This window comes from Columba livia, chromosome 26 (genome assembly GCF_036013475.1).
Source record: "Columba livia isolate bColLiv1 breed racing homer chromosome 26, bColLiv1.pat.W.v2, whole genome shotgun sequence".
NCBI lineage: Eukaryota > Metazoa > Chordata > Aves > Columbiformes > Columbidae > Columba > Columba livia.
Genome location: NC_088627.1, coordinates 889872 through 910668, shown reverse-complemented (window position 1 = coordinate 910668; position 20797 = coordinate 889872). Strand labels below are relative to the sequence as shown.

Below are 20797 nucleotides of genomic sequence, written 5' to 3'. Positions count from 1 at the left end.
TGAGCTGGAAACTCGCTCAGCAGATTTGCTGGTTGGAGCTTGGGTTTGGACGTTCGCTGGGGAGCTGGGTGAGGCCGGGGCAGCCCTGGGAGCGCGGCTGGTGGCTCTGACATTTCTGTGACCAGCCGTCCCAGTTTCATCTGAACCTTCATGTCAAAGATTAAACTCACCACCTCAAGACTGTTTCTCCGCAGTTAATTGCACTTGAAGTCCTGTTTTCCTGCACAGTTTGCTCCGTAGTTATTAAAAATTTGTAGACTGTCAGTTTAACTTCAGTGCTCGGATTTGCTACTTTTGTTAATTTTAAGCAACCAAATAGGACTTTGTGCTTCACACAGAAAACTGTGCAGCAGTAATGAAATGTGTCATGTTCTTACCAGCGGATTTAGTAATCCCTGAGCAATGAGAAAGAAGGTTCTTTGTTGTCACTTCTCCTAAGCGCAATTAAGGCTTTTAGACATCCGTATAGTTGAAGAAAATCCTTTGCTGAGCATTTTTAGCCTTTCTGGTTCATACCATTTCTTACAAAGCCTAAAATATGTAGCTGGCGGACATTACGCTGGATTTATTTTTCTGAAACTGTGTTTTAACACAGCCTCTAATAATGCTTGGCTGTCCCAGGGTTCCTTTTATTAATCAAGAGGCTTTATCGCTGGTTGCCATGTTCATGAATGGGGAAGCTGAAGTACAGGCAGGGCTGTGATGCGCCCGCGATTGCCCAGTTGGTGCTGGGGCAGATGGTTCCAGTTCACGCTCTGGAGCTGCCGTGCAAGCCGGCGTTACCTGCCGTGCTCGGGAAGAAACACTGGGTGTTCATTGAATTCCAAAAGGTTTCTAGGACTGACAAAGACTAACAGAAGTGTTGCTGCCTGTGCTTGCCTGTCTGTGTTGAACGCAGGTTTTCGCGTTGTCTACACACCCGTACGGCTGCCGCGTGATCCAGAGGATCCTCGAGCACTGTCTTCCTGAGCAAACCCTTCCCATCTTGGAGGAGCTTCACCAACACACCGAGCAGCTCGTTCAGGTCAGTGTGGGGAAGGGGAACGTGGGTGCTGGCAGAGGTTTCTTGGTTACTGGTTTGTATTCAGAAGCTCGTGGCAGCCTGTTTCGGGCTGTTGCTGGGGTGGTCTGAACACAGGGACCCCGTTCCTGAGGAGGAATGGGGAAGAATGTAGCAGACAAGAAATGCACCTTCACTAATTAGAATCAGAGAATCGTTTCAGCTGGAAGAGACCCTCAGGATCATGGAGTCCAACCATAACCTGACTCTGACACTAACCCATGTCCCTAAGAACCTTGCTTGACATGAACGGTTCCTGTCCATGATTGTCACACGCTTCTGTCTCTCAAACAGGATCAGTATGGGAACTATGTTATCCAGCATGTACTAGAACATGGTCGGCCTGAGGATAAGAGCAAGATTGTAGCAGAAATCAGAGGCAACGTGCTCGTGTTGAGTCAACACAAATTTGCTAGGTATGAATTTGTTCCTCAAAGTCTCCGCACCCCGTGGGAGCACCGACACGTGCTGGACTTGCCCAAGAGTTGGGGTTGGGGTGTAGGGAGGGGAAAAGAGGTGAAAATAACTTGTTGCTTATCAACAGAATGCTCTGTACACTGGGATGAGTGACTGGCAAGGTAAGCTTTACTTGTAATGAAGGAGGAGGAAGGTGTGGAAGAGTAGCTCTAGTCCAAGTTCTTCAACTTGACCAAGAGGTTTTTTTGTGTGGTGGTTGTTTTATTTTGGTGGTTTTAAGTCGTCCTTATCCCCTGGATAATAACAGGCCATAAGAGCATTTCGCTGTCTCTGGGATGCTGTGTCAAGCCTCAGGAGAGTTTGGGACATCAATGTAGCAACGATTCTTTTCATCCCCCCTTTTCCCAGAAGAATCCGTGCTTTTTGTACACTGAGTCTCGCCGTCCTGAGACACACACGTGATGAAATCCTCTTAGGGAAGCTGCAGCAGTCTGAGGTTGTTAGTCCAGCAGCAAAACCCAGGTGCCTCGGTGGATGTCAGGACACACTAATACTTCCCACATCTGTAAATTCCTTTTGTGTGTGTTTCGAGCCATTTGAACATGAAGGCTGAGCTCTTCAAAGACTCTGTGTTCCCCCTTTTTATGAAAGTAAAATAGTGCTTTAATACTCACGGACACAAGGGAAGTGTAACATTAACAAGAATTAGAAGAGTGTGGTATTAATGTTGTTATTTCAGATTCTACCTCCCTGACTTGCTTTGCTCTTTTTTCCTGAACTTCTTTCCAGATGGAGCGTTCATTAGTGTAGGGTGTCCCTGAGCGGAGCCACTTGTGGCAAACCACTCGGTGGCTTTATCAGTCAGGGATGCAGAAGATAAGAGCAGCAAAACTCTCCATCCCCTTTCATATACCGTATTTAACTTGGCTCTCCGGAGGGCAGAGTCTAATATCTAATACATTCCGGGATGGTGGAAGTTCTCTGTCTTCGCTGAGATTTTTTGTTCCTGAATAAGCATTTCCCTGTTGTTCTAACCTTGGACCTCCGTTCCTGTTGTGCTCCAGCACTGGGAAGAACAAAGAACAGCTCATCTGCTGCTCTGACGGGCTCGCTAGGAGAACAGACGCTGATCTCAAATACAGCATCGTTGTAGCGTTGCACACATTTGGGTGAAATAAAACCCAAACTGGTCCTTTACCCAAATTCCCACTCAGACCCCTTGGACTGCTGTTCTGTTTCACGTTGCACAACTTCTCTCCCAAACGCTGCGTCCTTCCAGAAGCGTGACAGGTCTGCTCGGGGGTGGATGGAAAGCCCAGCAGATATTGCCTGCTCACAAATGGTCCTTCTTCTGCTCTTCCAGCAACGTGGTGGAGAAATGCGTGACCCACGCCTCCCGTACGGAGCGCGCCATGCTGATCGATGAGGTGTGCACTATGAACGACGGCCCTCACAGTGCCTTATACACCATGATGAAAGATCAGTACGCCAACTACGTGGTACAGAAGATGATCGATGTGGCAGAACCGGCGCAGCGGAAGATTGTCATGCACAAGGTAAGCAGCTGCCGGCGATGGATGGGGACGTAAGGCTTGTCACTGCCAAAATAAGGCTGAGATCATTTCTTTTGCCATTAGATTTACCTAACAGCAGAGCTATTTCAAAGTCGAGTATTTCAGTAGTAGCTGAAATAGGAAAATGTGAAATAACGAGATGCTGTTTGGACTTAAAACTAGCTGGTTGCTTCCAGCAGTCTCTTCTGACCCAGTAACCCAGTTCTGTGCGCATGGCGCAGCGAACGCCGGTGAAACAGCGAGAGCTGGGCTGCGGCGGCGCCACCGGCTCGGCCTGGGGACGCGCTGGCGATGACGACACTCTTGCCCTCACTGAGACCAGCCTGGGCTGATGAGAGCGGATTTCTGCGCTCTGTGGAGCCGAGCCAGACCCCACCGCGTAAACCCCGAGCGCGGACCTTGTCACCCCGTCCCGCCGTGCAGCCCTGCTGGGGACGTTTGGTGGCACCGCGCTCGTGTTCCTCTAACATCTGAGCCTGGAGCCATTAATCAAGTGCTCTATTTCTCAGTTTTGAACACGGTTTTGGTGAGAGACTTCCACACTTTAGCATTACGCTGCAGTGTTTGGCTGACGAACAGTTTCAGGACTTACTATTTGTCAAAAATGAAGATGTTTTGGAATGAAACATGCACTGCTGCCGGTCCTGCCTCCCAGCGCTCTGTGCCTGCGGCCTCAAGGGCAAGAGCTGCTAAAAATCAGGTTATGTCTTCATTTTGCTGCCTTCAAAGGTCACACCTGTGGGTCTATATAACAAATGAAAGAAATAGGCTTTTAAATGTGAAGTGGAACAGAGATTGTTTCCTTCAGTCCCGTTGTTTCAGGGTCTGTTACTCTGAGAAAAGGACCAGCCAGAGTAGAAATAAAATACTGACACTGGCTTGGAAAACCCATATTATTTTTTAAGGGAACTGTGCTGAAATCCCAATGAAATCAGGTGTAGTTAAGAATCCTTGAGTGAAATGGAGCAAGTGATTTTTTTCTTGTAAAAAGAGGGGGTATTTTCTGTGCAAAGGTGCTGGTTTTTACCTACAGAGGGCAGTTATCAGTATATAAACAGTATAGATCAGTATATAAACAGTATAGATCAGTATATAAACAGTACAGATCAGTATATAAAAAGCACAGGTGCAGCTGAAACAATCTCCACAGAGGTTAACTCATAGGTGTAGGAATCATTCAGAGTAGTTATTTTAACCCAAAAATCTGTATTAGTCCAAAAGAAATGATGAAGATAAAGAAATAAAAATGTGTGGAAAGGGATATATGCAGTTTAATTATAGCAGAGTGACCTATAGCTTTGCTAATCTATATATAGAGATATGTATATATTAAAAAAAAAAGGTAAGAATGATCATCACTGACACATTCTGTTTCCCGTCAAGCAACGTCTTTTGAATAAAATGCTAATGAGGTTATCGGTGTGGTTGTCAGAAATAGAACAGGGGTGACAGGACTGGCTGAAGATGAAGATCTCAGCGCCGTTATTAAGCTGAGTGAAATCATGGGGAAAATGGAGCGTATCGACTGCTGCTTTTGGATTGTAAGAATTGCTATTAGCACAAACAAGCAGTTTGTGTTATTGTTAAAGACAACGCTTTTATCAGAAAAAAAAAAAAGAAAAATTAATTTAACAGCCAGTTCTGTCAGTTAACAAAACAAAAGTAGAGATCTTAGGATGACGGATGGATGGATGGAGAGCGAGTGGTGGGGCCTGCGAGCTTCTCGCACCGCAGCAGCCAGACCTGCTGGGGAGGGAATGGGGGGAAGGCAAAGGCAGCGGTTTCTGATTATTACAAGATGATCCTTGGGCTGAAAGAGGAATTTAAAGGGTTCAGGGCTAAGCTGGTGCAACAGGACCAGTTTGGGCCGGGTTTCCCGTGGGGTTTTAGGCCAGTCCAGGCTCAGCTTGGGCACGATGGTGCATCCACCTGCTGCTCTCATCCTCCCCAGGGCTTCCAAACTCCGTTGTAATTGTGGTATTGAGTGAACGTGCTGCTGGTGTGGGATGTTTCTCATCTAGTAGTGAAGATGAATTGTTCTCATGTCTTGTTCCTCTGAAACTGGCCAGAACTCGCGCAGCATATGGATGTTACTGCGAGAACCCCCTTTCCTTGCTGGGCTGCGCCTGGGACGGCCCTTGGCTCTGGCTTAGTGCTGTTGCCAGCGACTTGCTCTGAAGTGCTGTGAGCAGCTGAAATTTGCTTCCAGACCTCTGCTCTGCTTAGAATAAACACTTTAATTGTCAGGTTCAGACACTGAACTGCTGTTCAGCCCCGGAGCGCTGCATCCCCTCCCTGCAGCAATTCCAACCCGCTGCTCTTTGGGGCTTTTAGCAGATGTGTTGAAGTTGGGGCCGAGGACCCTGCTTGGGGTCAGTGGGGCATGAGGAACAGGTTCTTCCCCCAGAGGCGCTGGACACTGAACAGGCTCCCAGGGGGGTGTCACAGCCCAACCTGACAGTGTTCAACAAGAGACTGGACACCGTCCTCAGACACACGGGGTGACCTGTGGGGTGTCCTGTGCAGGGACAGCAGTTGGACTCCATGGTCCTGTGGGTCCCAGCTCAGGACATTCCATGATCGTGTGACAAGCCTTGTTCTCATCCACACCCCCATCCACCCTGATTCCAGTAATACGGCTCAAGACGATGCCGCCTGCTTGACCAGAAGGTCCTCCTAAAAATAATACCAGTGAGTTACAGAACATTGATTTGAGTCACGGTAATGGAGGTGATCACAGCAAACGGTGCTTTAATAGTTGAGACGTTTATCGTCCTTTGCTCTCTGCTGCCGACCGGCACCCGGAGCTCGCTCAGCATCCGCGGGGCTGTAAATCCAGTTCTAAAACCCGCTCACCCCTTCTTTTATCCCCTAGATCCGGCCTCACATCGCCACTCTGCGCAAATACACCTACGGCAAACACATCTTGGCCAAGCTGGAGAAATACTACATGAAGAACGGCGTGGACCTGGGGCCCATTTGCGGGCCCCCAAACGGCATCATCTGAAGCGGCGGCGTGGGGAGGAGCTCACTGGCCATCGCACCTACAACCAGCAACCGGCAACATCCCAGTGTACACCTAGAAACCTTTTCTGGTTGCTAAACTGCTAAAACAAAAAAGAAAAGAGAAAAAGCCTTTGTAAATTTCTTTAATTTTATTATGCATAACATGTACTAATTATTTTTTTTAATTAACTAATTGCCCTGCTGTTTTACTGGTGTATAGAATACTTGTACATAGGTATCAAATGTACATGGAAGGCCACATTTTTGTTCACTGTTGTATCTATATTCCAAATGTGGAACTTTCAGGGTGGTTGGTTTGAGGTAAACAAACAAAAACCGTTTTTAATTCATCTTCCCCGCGGGCAAATCTGTGCAGATAGCGGGTTCTTTTAGTCAAAAGTCAGCAAGAGGTTGGAATTTTAGTTAAATGGCGCAAACGGCACATTTAGTGCTGTTTATAAAGAGAAATTCAACTTGCTAAAGCGTCGGTTAAAAGAGAAAATGAAGTTTTAGAACTTTCAATGCTTTGTTTTTAGTGTAAGCGCGGGGGCGGCGCGGGCGGACGACGCGCCCGCCGGCCGGTTTTAAAGGGGCGGGTGGGTGTTCCGCCCGCCCGGGTTGGTCTGTCAACCTGGAGAGACACAACTTGATTATTTAGCATGAGGAAAAACAAATCCAACTCGGCTTTGGTCTTGCTTCTATAAATATATAGTGTATACTTGGTGTAGACTTTACATATATAAAAATTTGTAGTATTTTCTTGTTTTGATGTCTGATCTGTATCTATAATGTACCCTAGTAGTGGAACATACTTCTGACTGTACAATTGTACATTTGTAAACCTCTGTAATGTAAATGTGGAGAAGTTTGAATCGACATAAACCCGTTTTTTGGTAAGAAAAAAGAATTAGCAAAACCTGTGCATTTCAGTGTATATTCACACCTTTTATGGTCGTAGCATATAGTGTTGTATATTGTAAATTGTAATTTCAACCAGAAGTAAATTTTTTCTTTTGAAGGAAATGTTCTCTTTATACAGCCTAGTTAATGTCTAAAGGAAGAATAAATGCTTGGTTTTATTTGTCACCTAGTTAACAGTAGCGATCCTTTCTAAATGTTCTACAGAAATGATTCAGTTCCAAATAGTGTTTTTTTGAATCTTAAAAAGTAATGTTTTGCTTATTTTGTGACAGTAAGAAACAAAAAGTGCAAAAGTACAGAACCCCTGGTTTTCCTTACAATCAGAGTCCCTTTTCACCTTGTAAAGTGTGAATCACCTCCCCTTTTTGTACAGAAGATGAACTGTATTTTGCATTTTGTCTACTTGTAAGTGAATGTAACATACTGTCAATTTTCCTTGTTTGAATATAGAATTGTAACACTACACGGTGTACATTTACAGAGCCTTGTGTATATTTCCAATGAACTTTTTTGCAAGCACACTTGTAACCATATGTGTATAATTAACAAACCTGTGTATGCTTATGCCTGGGCGACTATTTTTTGTAACTCTTGTGTAGATTGTCTCTAAACAACGTGTGATCTTTATTTTGAAAAATACAGAACTTTGGAATCTGGCTCCGCGTTTGCCTCACCCTCCTTCACCGGAGTCGCCCCGGCGAGGTGCCGCCGCTTTGCGTTGGAGAGCAGCCCGGGGGACTGAGCAGCAGGTGCACGCGGAACACACAGAGCAGAACAAGCCCGTACGTGTCTGTGCCTCCCCCTGTTCCCATCCCTCCCCCTGTTCCCATCCCTCCCCCTGGCCGCGGGGGTTTTGCCATTTTAAACATTTCCCCCCCATCTATGAGCCCATCTAAACCTCTTTGGAGCCCAAACAGACCTGGAGCAGCTGCAGCCCCTGTTGTCTGGCGGGGGCTCGGAGGTGACCGACCACCCCGTGTCTCTTGGTCGCTTCAGCTCCTGCAGAGAGGGACAGGGACAACTGTCCTGGTACCTTCTCATCCCAGAGCCCCAGCCCGGCTGGGTTGAAGGGACCTCTGTGGATCCCCGGCCCAGCCCTGCTCACGCAGGATCACCGAGCAGATCACACAGGATCCCAAGGGGTTTGAATGTCTCAGAGCAGGAGACTCCACACCCACTCTGGGCAGCCTGGGCCAGGCTCTGGCACCTCCCAGCAACAAGTTTCTGCTCATGGTCACATGGACCCTCCTGTGTTTCAGTCTGTGCCCGTTGCCCCTCACCCTGGCGTTGGGCACCACTGAACAGAGTCTGGTCCATCCTCTGACACCCACCCTGAGATACTGATCATTGATCACATCCCTCTCAGCTTCTCAGCCCCAGCTCTCAGTGTCTCCTCATCACAAAGATGCTCCAGACCCCTCAGCATCTCTGTGTCCCTTCCTGGGCTCTCTCCAGTGATTCCTTGTCCTTCTTAAACTGGGGAGCCCAGAACTGGACCCAGAACTGCGGAAGTGGCCTCCCCAGGCAGAGCAGGGGGGAGGGTTCACCTCCCTGACCTGCTGCCCACACTCTTCCTCATGCACGCCAGAAATCCATGCAGAAATCTGGGTTTGTTACAACACCCCAGGTCTATCACGTCATCCAGGAGCTGTGCTGTCAACCGGATCCGTCTCGACACCGGGATCCACCTCGACACCGGGATCCACCGCACCCGCGGCTCATCACCCCAGACCTGGCCGAACATCTCCCGCTTCCCTCGGCGGAGCTGCAGGGGCGGCCGCGGCCACGGCGGGGCGGTGCAGCCCCGGGAACGGCCCCGCGCCGGTCACACCCGCCCCGGGACCCCCACAGACCCCCCCACTGCCCCACAGACACCCCACTGCCCCAGGGATCCCACACTGCCCCGGGACCCCCCCACTGACCCCCCGCCTCAAACTCCACCCCCCGGCCCCCAACCCATCCCCGCTGTGTTTCTGCACCACCCAAAGCCTTTCCCCGGGTTTCACCCCCCCGCCCCCTCTCAACCCCACCAGCTTCTCCCTCGTATTAATACACTTGAAAAAAAAAGAAAACCACTTAATTTCGATCCTGCTAATTACAGAGCAATTTAAAAGGAGAGAAGTGTCTCAGGTGAGGACCCCGAGGCAGACACCCCCCCCCACCATATTTGACCCCCGCAAAGAAGAGGGTTGCTCTGAGTTTCCCATGGAAAGGGAGCTGCGCAGGAGCTGGGTGGGACGCGCCCCAGCTCTCCCGGTCCAGGGGCTGCACCCCAATTTTAGCTGAATTGGGCTAATTTGCCTCCCAAACCAGCGGTGCTGGGAGGGCAATGCCCCTTATTCTAGGTAACCCCCCTGCTCCCCCCGTGTCCCCTCTGGCATGTATTTTGCATTCAGATGAGGGTTTTTTAATGAGAATATATTTTTAGTTTTTTCACAGAAAGTGTGTGAAAACCATCAGGAGGAATTACACGCGTGTGAGGAACGACTTGTTTATATCCCATCTCATCTGTTCCCAGCTCACCCACAGCCCACCGGGGTGACCAAACACCCAAATTCAGAGCAAAGCCAGGTGAGGGTCCCCCATCAGCCACATGGGTGTCACTGCGGTGATGAGGGACAGCCCCGTCCTCTGCTCCCACCGGTATAGCTGTTTTTTCGAAAGGGGAAACTGAGGCACGGTGCTGTGGGGCTGGTGGTGGGGCTGGGAGCGAGTCCCGGCTCTGCCAGGAGGATTTTCCCCTCTCGGGTTGTACCCTCAGGGGTGGCCCTGGCCCAGCACCCACCCGAGGGTGACCGAGGGTCCCACGGAGGGGAGGCCCAGGGGACGGAGCAGGGTGAGGGTCCCACCTGGAGGCACATTCCAGAGCCCCCGTCTGCCCCTGGTTCATCTCTATCCATCCTGAGGTGACCCTGTCTGTCCCAGGATCCTCCTGTATCTACTCTTGGCCCCCCCCATCTGTCGCAGGGCACCCCGGTGTGCAAGGGTCCCTGCCAGCTGCTCCAGCCCTCCTCCATCTACTCCTGGATCCCCCCGGTCTTCCCCAGGCCCCCCCTTTTTACTCCGGTCCCTTCCTTTACCCCAGTCTCCCTGTATATCTACCCCAGGGTCCCTCCATCTGTCCCAGGCCCCCTCGCCTACCCTTGGGGCCCCCATCAACCCCTGGGTCACCCCAATCTGTCCCACGTCACCCCCATCTACCCCAGACCCCCTCATCTACCCTTGGGTCCTCCTCATCTACGCCAAGGTCTCTCCCATCTGCTTCCCCCCTGCCCAGTTTGCCCCAGTCCCCTCCTTTACCTACCGCCGTCCCCCATCTACCCCTGGCTCACCCCAATCTGCCCCACATCCCCCTTTCTATCCAGCCCCGAGTGGCCTGCCCCAGGCTCCCCACAACCCGTTCCCCACAACCCCGCTCCCCCCGGGCCGGTTCCGGGGCGGTCACAGCCGGGCGGGGGGAGCGGGACCGGGGGCAGGCTCGGGGGGCCCGTCCCGGCGTTTCGTGCGGGGCGGCGGCGCGGGGGGGCGCGGGGGGAGGGCGGCGCGGCCCCGCACCCACCCCCACCCACCGCCTCCCGCGGGCGGCGGCAACAAAGGCCCTTCCCCGCCCCCGCCGCCGCCTCCCGCCGCCGCTGCAGCCGCCGCCACCGTCCTTGCGGCAGGAAGATGCCCGGGGAGGTGCCGCCGCCGGCGCCCCGGGGGCTGCGGAGCCTCACGGTGCTGCTGCTGCTGCTGAGCGCCCGCGCCGCGCTGGTGAGTGCGGGGGGGACACCCCGGGACCGGCACCGTGCGTGGAACCGCAACGGGTGGGGGAGCGGCACCGTGTGCGGACCGGCCGCGGCACCGGGTTGGGGGAGCGGTACCGGGCGGGGCAGCTCTGAGCGGACCGGGGCGCCGGGACTGGCTTCGGGATCGTGCGTGGACCGGCAACGGGTGGGGGCCACCGGCATCGTGCGCGGAGTGGCCCCGGGCAGGGGGACCGGTACCGGGCGGGGGGGGCTGAGACCGGTATCACGATCGTCCGTGAACCGGCACCGGTCTGGAGGTGTTGATACCGGCATCTTGCACGGACCGGCCCTGGGCAGGGGGAGTGGTACCGGGCGGGGGGGGGGTGGGACCGGCATCGGTACCGAGCATGGATAGGCACCGGGTGGGGGGCACCCGCCTCGGGCTGGGGGCGTGGGCCCGGGCTCGGTGCGGAGCGTGGATCGGTACCGTGCGGGTGGGACCGGCATCCGGCTGGGCAGGGGGGGCACCCTGCCCTGGGACCCGGCGCGGAGCGGGGTCTGGAGCCGGCACCCTGCGGGCTCGGGTGGGGTGGGGCTGGGGCAGCTCGGGGACCCCGTGCCCCCGACCCGGAGCTCGCACCCTCCTGGGGGGCGGCACCAGCTCCTGAGGGGCTGCGCTCCCAGCACCCCGCTCCGCCCAAACTCCCCCTGCCCGCACCCTCACCCCAACCCGCAGCCCCCAGCGAGCAGCGCAGGCAGGACCGGTGTGTCCCCCTCCCCTGGGGCGGCGCTGGGGACGGGGGGGGGGACAGGCAGGGTGCCGGGGCTCTGCTGGGTGTGCAGGGAGGGGGTGCAGACAGGTGCCATTTGAAGGTCGTAGGGAAACGCCTGAAAAATAAATCTGCAGGGGGCAAAGGGGGAAGATCCCGCTCCTGCCCACTCCCACTCTCAGGTGGCAGAAGAATCTCGGGGTGTTTTGCTCTGTCCCTGCAGGCACCAAGCCCCCCGCACCTGTCCCCCGGAATCTCTCTTGCATCCCCAGTCCCGCACAGGGGTAGATGCAGGCAAGCCCTGCCTGCAGTTTGCCCCCTGCCTGCACAGGCATTGCCCTTCTCTGCCCGGCTTCTTTCCTGGGGGTTTTCCAGCCCCACTCACAAGTGGGTTTGGACATTGGCAGGAGGAAAGGGTCTGTGTTTCTGTGTGGCACTTCCAGAACTGCTTCTCCACACTGCTGGCTCACCATGGCTGGGAAGCCCCCCGCCCTGCCCGCTCCCTGCCCGGTCCTCGCTCTTCCATGAGTTGCTCGGGAAGCGTCTGCGGGACCCGGGCTGGCTCTGCTGGGAGCTGCCTGTTGGGTGATGCTCTCCGGGAAGGATCCTCTTGCAACGAGGAGTTGCTTTTCCCATGCAACCAGTTGTGCTCCAGCGTGTCAGGAGAAGCAGCTGCTCCAGGAGGAACAGGAGGAAGGCTGCTGCCTCTTCCTCCTCTTCTCCTCCAGAGGAAAACATCCCAGGGCCTGGCTGCGCGCAACTGGCTGCGTTCAATAACCCAGAGCTCTTCCCCATCCTCCTGGGGTTTTGGTTTGTGGGTGCACGTGGGGTGGTATCCCGGCTTTCCTGGCAGTGGTTATTCCGTCCTGAAGAGGCAAATGCAACTTTGGTGTTTCTGAGGAGGCTGCTGTTTAGAAGACCATCAGGTGCGTGATTTACTCATCCGAGCGGCGATAAATATTGTAGCTCTCGGTGATGCCGTGCGGCCGCTTGTGTGGTGTATCAAAGGGCAGTTTATTAAGCCTAATATTGCGCTTTGCCATTGATCTGGGGAAGCCCGAGCTGTGCTCGCAGCTCCTCTCCATCTCCGGGTGCCCGTGGTGACCAGAGCTGCGTGTGGTTGTGCCGGCATCTCCGGCACCCGTGGTGGGCATGGGGTCGGTTGCATGGGTGTTTGCTCTCCCCAATATGCTTTCCCCCTTCTCTGTTTGTGGAGTTTCAGCTGGTGGACGGTGGTGCAAGTGGTTACAGGCATTTGCTGGGGATTTTTAGGCAGGAAAGGTTATGCTGGGATGGGAGGTGATGGCTGTTGGGATGCTCCTGGGGACCACAGGGCAGGTCAGGGACCGCGGGGGCAGCCCCAGGGAGGGAAGAGGCTGCTGGCCCCTGAGGATGCTCCAGGAGACATGGGGCGTCCTCACCTGGATGGGACAAAGGTTGCTCATCTTCCCGCCTTCTCGTTGCTGAGGTTTTTAAATAATTGGACAAAGTCTCGGCTTCTCCCTGGGGTTGCCAGGATAGGACGCAGTGACTTAGCACAGCTCTGGTGCATCCATCCACCTGTGGCAATGGGATGGGGATGGATTTGGGGACCTCTGTACCCCTGGTGCAGTTGTGCAGGGAACTGGGTAACGCTGCCTGCAAACCCTGTGCTGCACACTGGTCCCTTCCCTGGAGCAGCACCCGGACAATTAATTAATTAGTATTTGCACTGTGGTCAAATAACTCTGGCTCCCACTGGCACTGAGCCCACAAGCTCCCGGGATGGGCCCAGCACCGCATCCCCCTGTCCCCAACCCGGGGGAGCACAGAGGGAACGCGGACGTTGACCTCGACACAGGGATGTGGCCTCGCTGGAGTGTTTGGGAACCATAACGAGTCTCCTGGGACTCGGCTCTTCCCTTTGATCTGGTGGTAGCTGTGATCCCTCTTGGCCCTGGGCTTGGGGACGCTGGGATCGGTCCCACTGGGATCGGTCCTGTTAACCCTTTGTGTGCCGCCGTGGGGGCTGCATCCCCTGGCGAGACTGATCCTGGCAGTGGGTTTTCCTGACGGTGTCGTAGATACGCAGGTTCGGCTTTGGCTGGGATTTCCCATTAGCTCGCACACGTCCCCCACATCAGCGATGCTCATAGCAGGGATGAGCTGAACCCCTTATTAGACACCTGGGAATCCAAGAACAGGCTGTTTTCTGGCTGCTCCCAACCCCGCAGACCACACACAGGACGATGGGGTGGTCGATTCCTCCTCCTCTTCCTCATCCTCTGCGCAGGGCATGGGTGGGGAGTCGGGATGCTGGCAGCCGAGTGGCATCCAGGGACCTTTTGGGGACGGAGAGGGCAGCGCCAGGCAGCAGTGCTCACGGTAATTAGATGCAGGCAAAGCAGTGGCTGATGAGCTTTAATCAGTGAGGGTGGCCCGTGCTCTGGGAGAGATGCGGGGGGAGCGGGGGTTCCAGCCAGCCCGGTGTGACGCCCTGCACTGGGGACCCCACGTCCCTCGCTGCTGTGGGGAAGGATGCTTCTGCTCGGCCCTGGCTGGCGGAGCCACAAGCTTAGGGATCAAGTCGTCACCTTAATTACTGAGAACGTTGATTAGCTGTAACCTTTCCACAGATCCCAGCTACTCACGTCTGTGTCCTCACTGGAGCTTTGCCTGGGACGGCTCTGGGGCTGCTGCTCCTCACTGTCGGGTATCGGGGAGGTGGATTTGATTTAGCACTGGGGTGTCCATGGGGCTTTCCTGGTGAGAGTCAGTGTGGGACAGTGTCCCTTGCACCCTGCAGTCCCTGAAAATCCACCCTTGGCACAATCCAGAGGGTCGATGGGGAAGGTGGGAACCTGAAACAGATTTGGGGTGGAGCATCCGCCTCTCCGTGCAGAGGATTTGGGGGTTCCAGCACCCCCAGCTCTGGGTCCCACTGGTACCAATGCGGGGGTTTGTACGGCATCCTTGTTGCCATGTTTGCCTGGTGTCCAGTGTCAGTCTTTCCTTTCTGAGGTTTGTGGGCGCTCTGGGAGCGGCTGTGAAGTCATGTGGCATGTGCTGAGTTTGCCAGGACTCAGCCTGGCCCCCGGGGGTGGATTTGAGCTCCCCAGTGTGAGCTGGGGTAACGCGGTGGTTCCACCAGCCCTGTTTGTGGGGACAGCCCAGCTCTCCCCTCCCAGCCGTGCTCAGCACCCAGCTCCTGCTTACGAACAGCAGGGGAAGCAAGTTTGTGAGGAAACTCAGTGAAAGTAATAATAATAATAATAATAATAATAATAATAATAATAATGATAGTGATGGTCCCAGAGCTTCTTGAGGGGCATAGGGTCCTCTGGCACCTCATGTCCCTGCCCACGTGTGGCGTGGGCTAAGTGGGGTTAAGTCCCCAAGTGTCCCCAAGGCTCCTTTTCCCTTGGAAGGGGTTGGGAGACGCGTGGCAGCCCTGGAGACGGCAGCGGGACCCGGGGAATGCCCATCCGGCGCAACGTGAGCCGGGTACCAAACCCAGCCAGGAGGCACCACGTCCTGCAGGGATGGAGCCTTTCCCTGCCCCAGCCTTTAAAGACTCTCAAATAGTTTCAGGTCAGGGTGTTAATTCTGTACCCACGTTTTCCTTCCCCAAAACTTTCCCCATGCTTGGTGTGGGATGGGGAGGCTGGAGCTGATCACATCCTGGCACCCTGTGTGGCTCCAGTGTGTTTGTTCTTTTATTCTGCTCCCTGACGTATGAGCCGGGTGCTCGGCACCTCCACAAGCCCAGCCTCAGCGTCCGGGAGACAGGGAGCAGTTATTGCTGGGGAAACCCTCCTTCAGCATGTGGTTTGCCATCCCCTGAGAGCAGCGGAGTATGTTCACCGGAGCTGTGGTCCTCAGCATCCCTCAGCATCCCTCAGCATCCCTCAGCATCCCTCAGCATCCCTCAGCATCCCTCAGCATCCCTCAGCATCCCTCAGCATCCCTCTTCCCTCCGCATCCTCCCTGCTCCGCTTTAACATCGCACGAGGCTCCTTTGGCTCAGGACCCCGAGGAGCTGCTGCAGAAGGATTCATCCTGCAAAATGGGTGATGCCACCGAGGCTCTGATGGGCAGAAAGGGGAACGTTTCTCTGGTTTCACCCCGGCGGTGTCAGCCTGGCCCCGGCAGAAGGTGCTGGACCCTGGAGATGGTGCCAAAAATGTGTGCGGAGAGAGAAGCGGCAGCTGCCAACGAGGTTTTCCCAGCTTTCCCATCCTCACTTGTGTTCATGCCTGTTCCCTGGATGTGATGCTTCATAGAGGGGGCAGAAAATTTGCCCCGGGGAGTGTCCAGCGGTTGTTTCGCACTCTGCAGCCGGCGCCCGGCTCCGGGACAGCGGAGGTGGGAGGCGGGCGGCGGGGTGAACAGAGGGCTTTTTGTGGCCACGCATACATCTTTCCCAGTTAATTAATTTGACATTTACGCCGAGCTTCTCATGCAAAGCTCCCGAGCGTTCTGGCGACCTCCGTGCGCACAGCGCGGGGTGAGCACCCCCCTTGTGCCCGGCCCCGCGGGGCAGGACGGAGCTGCTGAAGTCGAGGGGGGAAGGATGTGGCTGGATCCAGGCAGAGGACGGTTCCTGGGGCTGCCAAACTCAGCCTGGTTGCAGCATCTGCCCCCCCAAGCTGTGTGTTTGGGGGTCTTGCTGTGATTGGGAAGGAAAGAGATGGAAGCTGGTGTTGTGTCGGTGGCAAAGGGATGCTCCTTTTTGCGGTCGGGGAGGTGAGAACATTGTCAGAGCTGGTTCTTTCAAGGCTTTTCTTTTTTTTATTGGGTAAAATTGGCTCAAAAGATTAATTCTGGACCTCATTAAACCCATATTTGACTCAGCCATGGGGGTGCACGCAGTGCACTGAGCAGATGGAGGAGACAGCGCTGATTTTGGGGGTGAACAGCGATGGGAACCGCTGTGGTCCCCACTCTGAGAGTGATGCTCCCCGAACTGTACATCCCCCTTTTCCACCTTGGCACCCCAGAACAGGCGATTTCAGCCCATTCCGCTCGGATCGGGATGTTTGCGCTGCCCCTGCCGGGACGGAGGCCGCGTGTGTTTACATCTCTGTGGCCACGATGCAAAGCATCTCCCTCCCTCGGAACAGCTTGGCCGCCGCTCAAACTATTTATTTCAAGATAAAAATAACAGCAGCAACCTCGGGGCTGCTGCTTCTTTCCCGGCCCATGGAGAAACAAGGATTATTTTAGCAAGAGGGGGGGGAAAAAACCCTCAATGTAGGGGAGCCAGGCATGTGTCCCCCCCGCTGCAGCCCCAGTGTGGGACCTGAATTGGGATGGAGGAGGCTGGAGCCGGGAACAAGCACCATCTCCCAGGTAGCACAGAGCACAACTTGTTGGCAAAACAGTTTATTTGCCAAAAAATGCTGTTTTCCAGAGGAGGAGGAGGGAGGGAAGCGATTTCACGAGCCATGTTGGTCGGGCTGAATAACGGCTGAGCAGGGCGGGCGGCCCGAGCTCGGCTCAGTTCGTGCGTGACGCTCGCCTTAGCAAATGTCAAAAATACAGCAGAGGGCTGCGATTTGGGCAGACAGAGTGGGAGTTTTGGTCTGAAAGGGGCATTTAAAAAAGATAGCTTGTTTACTTCTTATTTTTTTGCAAGGAAAGCTGTAACTGGACAGAAAGCACCCGTGTTTCTCTCCTACCCCAGAGCAGCTTTCCCTGCAGAGGCAGCGAGTGGCGCTGGCACGGAGCGTGCAAAGAGCTTTATTGCCCCGAACTGTGTCAGTCCACCATTTCCAGCTCATATAAGGCAAATTTGTGTCCACTGGGCTCCTAACAGCTTTTCTAGGTGCTGCCTGTCCTGTTGTGTCCTGAGATGCTGCTGGGAAACGTCACCAGCGCACCCCATAAAGGTTAATCAGAGGATGCAGGAATAACACTTTTTTCCCTCAATTTTGGAGGCTTTTTGGCGAGCAGCATCATCCAGCTTTTAATTTCCCTTCTCCCTCATGCACGGGCTGCACGTGCGTTTATTTGGTGCTTGGGGAGGGTGTCGTGGGAACCTCCTGCCGTTGGGATGAGGGTGTTTAAGAGCCGGAGCTGCGTGTCTCCGAGATGTCACTTACGGGAGCGTGGGGAGGAGGCGGGACGGGCACTTAAACTGCTCCGAAGCGCTGGCACCGGCCCAGTGGAAAAACCCAGAGCTGCCAGGTATTTGTTGATGAAATGGGATGATTCTGTGCAGCTCGGGCGGTGCTCGGAGGACGAGGTTCCCTTTTTTGGAGGCACTGGCAGAAATGGCCACCGCGTCCCTGTGATTTGGGGTGTTTTGGTCCCTGGCTGGTGTCACCGCTCCCTTTGTCCCCTCCTCTGCTGGGACAAATAATTCCAAATATAACAAACCAGGTTTGCAGGGCGCACCCCTCTATCTGAGGCCTGACGAGCTTGGTGCACCCCAACCTGGGCAGTGTGCACCTAGAGCACCCACTTCTTGTGCTCCCACGGCACTGATGAGTGCTAATTAAGCCCTAATTAGCCACCAGTGATTGCAAGTCGGTGCCCTGCCAGCGTGCACGGCTCCCGCCTGGTGCGGTGCTGCCATTGCCTCTGTTAGAGGACGATGACAAACATCCCGTGCAGACCTGGGGGGATCCTGGCATTAATTAGCCTGGTGTGCATTAGGGAGCGTGCTGACACATATTTGCTGATGGGGAAAATGGGGCTTTAAGTGAGCATCTGGGCATCCAACAGGGACTGGTGGCATCAAGTGAACAGGGATGACCTGGGGTCCTGTGCCGGGCTTGGTGGCCACGGGACATTGTGGGACATCATGTCCCCCCAGGGCTGGGACGCTCAGGTGAGCGGAGCTGCTGGGGACGCAGCACCCGGCCTCCGGAATCACTTATTTCTGTTTTCTTCCAGCACTGAAAAGAGCTGTTTTACCCATTTATCAGCAAATAATTGTTTTGGGTGCAAGTTGCTCGTTAGCTGCCTGGCAAGCTGCAATTAGGCTGTGGCAGAGGGCTGGTGGCAGGGGGGGCGGGCTGGCTCCGCTCCTCGGGGTGTCCCCTGTGCTGTTGGGGTGTCCCCTGTGCTATTGGGGTGTCAGGCGCTCACGTTGCTGGGCAGGACACCCTGGATTTTTGGGGTATTATGAGCCACATCCGTCAGTGCTGTAATTGGTGCGATGCAGATAGTTCCCCCTCTTTGCCCTCTTGCCTTTAATTTGGATTAATTACTGATCGTTCATCTGACTCTGACTCCCTGGGCTGAGGCGTTTAAAGCCGCACACGGGACCTTCCTTCTGACCCAGCTCCAAGGTCCCTGTTCACCCTCAGCAGCCCCAGCTGAAGCCAAACGCGTGTGCAGCCGGGTGAGTCCCCAGGGCTGGGCATCCTGGTGCTGTAACCCAGCGAAGAAGGATGTTACTGAATCCAAGTCTCTCCCCAAAAGCCCCCGTTCCCCGGTGGGTGAGCTCCCACAGCTTCTCTGCCTTGGCGCTGGGGGTGACGGTGCTTTTTGGGGTCTATCCTGGCTGCCAGGTGGGATGCTCAGCCCAGCGCAGGCCTGATCCTGCCTCTCCGGGTGCAATTCCAGGGAGCGCAGTCCGAGTTCGCCTCTAGCTATAAATACCTCGCAGAGCAGCAAAGCCCCCAAAGGGTTTAGGCACTATATATAGTTTTCTGCAGCAGAAAGACATCTTGCAGAGGCCGGGCAGTGGGATCTCCTTCCTCCTTCTAGGAACAGGGGAAGGAGAGGGCACGACTTGGGGGGATGATGATTTTCCATGTGGATACAAGGCTGGATCCTCTCCCCGCAGCGGTGTCCCGGTCCCTTTGCACCCCCTGCACCCCCAGCTGCTCCGCTCCGGGTCTTGCTTGCGCCGAGCACCAGCAGAAGTTGCCGTCTGAGCGGGGAGGAAAGGGACATAAAACATTTATAGCCCTTGAAAATCGTCAAGGAAATGTCTGTCTCGGTTAAAATAGCAAGAGCAATTAGAGTTAAAAAATAAAACAACAACAACAGGGTTTGTGTGTTATTCCAGCTCTTTGCTGAGTGCTTCCCATCCTCAGGCTCCCTGCCTCCCGCTCTCCCATCTCAGTGGCTCTAGATGATGGGATAAGGTCTAAACCCCCCTTCCCATAAAATGTGCCAAATCCATCTGGAAACCCAAACTTGTGGCTCTTGCAAGCGCGTTAAAAACTGAATTTTGACTTAAAATGAAAGGGCACCAAGAAGTTAATTGGGTTCCTTCTTCTTTTTGGTGTTTGCAGTGACGCCAGCGTGGGGTCAACGCCTCCCGCGTGTGTCTGGATGTGGTTAATTAGGAAAGCCCCCAAATGAACTTCCCCAGCTCCTTTGCCGGCTGCATCCGGGTTTATCGGGTACAAATGGGTCCTTCCCCTTGCTGGGCTGGGATGAAGATGGGGCAGGAGATGAAGGACAACAGGCGCTTCATGCAGGGATGCTGGTACCCATCCCTGTGCAGGGATGCCTGTCCTGGTCCCCATACAGGGATACTTGTACTTCTCCCTGGGCAGAGATACAGGTGTGTTTGTCCCCCTGCAGGGATGCTGGTACCATTTGGGGATATGGGCACGTTTGACAGTCCCTGTGCATCGGGGTGGGCTGCTTGGGGGGGCCTGAGCTGAAGCTCTGGAGCCCCGAATGTGCCCACATCCCGTCAGGGCAGGAGGAAAGTAGGTCGTGGCCGTGCTGGCATGGCCGGCTCCGTCCTACATATGTAAATTGGGGCTATTTCTGGCCACTCGCATGGCGGCGGTTCGGTGATGCTGAGCAACTCCTTGTCCCCTCCTTGTCCGCTCCTTTGTCCCAGGGCCCTGCAGTGGGTCCAAAACTGTTCCCACCCCTGGGGTGAACAGCGGGTGCTCGTGGGTCTGCAGGTTTCGGGGGAGAAGCTTTGGGATCACCTCCTGGTCCAGGCTGGAGATGGTGCTGAGCTCCCTGCCTGCATCCCTGCCCGTTTCTCTGCCTGCACGGGCATTTCTGGCAGCAGTTTTGGGCGGATCCCACCCTGGATCCCTGCTGCCCAGTGTTCTGGGGTTTTTAATTCCTCCTAGTGTCAGGACAGAAAAACCCCCTCTAAAGCCGCATTTGCAAAGCGTGCAGCTTGTCTGGGTGGACGTGGGCATCTCATCTCCCCCCATCCCCACCCCTGGAACGAGGTCGGGTCCCCAGCAGCGATGCCCATTAAACCCAGCACAGCATTTCCCTGGCCGATCTCCTCAGGTCCCGCTGAAAACCGCAGCACGTTTGCATTTGGCAAGCGCAGCATCTTAATCAACATCCATTACAATTTCCATGACAACTCTGGGGAAGGTGGGCAGAAACTCCTTCCTGTCA

General features: G+C 54.8%; 2 protein-coding genes and 1 non-coding gene across 15 annotated transcripts in view; all 3 read left to right on the top strand.

The window, feature by feature from the left end:
* The window catches only part of PUM1 (pumilio RNA binding family member 1), a 55372-nt gene extending 47738 nt beyond the window's left edge, over nt 1-7634 (top strand). For all 11 annotated transcript variants that reach the window (XM_065041365.1, XM_065041369.1, XM_065041360.1 and 8 more), the window contains 4 exons: nt 899-1024; nt 1355-1476; nt 2841-3033; nt 5927-7634. In XM_065041365.1, coding sequence (XP_064897437.1) covers nt 899-1024; nt 1355-1476; nt 2841-3033; nt 5927-6058 — 573 coding nt within the window. In that variant the 3' untranslated portion in view covers nt 6059-7634. The remainder of the gene's footprint in view (nt 1-898; nt 1025-1354; nt 1477-2840; nt 3034-5926) is intronic.
* On the top strand, nt 3336-3421 carry LOC135576452 (small nucleolar RNA SNORD103/SNORD85). Its single transcript, XR_010468199.1, has one exon. It is a non-coding gene; the product is annotated as a small nucleolar RNA SNORD103/SNORD85 (small nucleolar RNA).
* A 2932-nt stretch (nt 7635-10566) lies between the features above and the next one.
* The window catches only part of SDC3 (syndecan 3), a 33504-nt gene continuing 23273 nt past the window's right edge, over nt 10567-20797 (top strand). For 2 of the 3 annotated variants that reach the window (XR_010468124.1, XM_065041370.1), the window contains exon 1: nt 10567-10731. Coding sequence is in view for 2 of the 3 variants with exons in the window: in XM_065041370.1 (XP_064897442.1) it covers nt 10645-10731 (87 nt within the window). In the remaining variant the exon portion in view is untranslated. Of the gene's footprint in view, nt 10732-16708; nt 16808-20797 lie in introns of those variants that run through there. The other variant, XM_021297457.2, reaches the window with a different exon arrangement.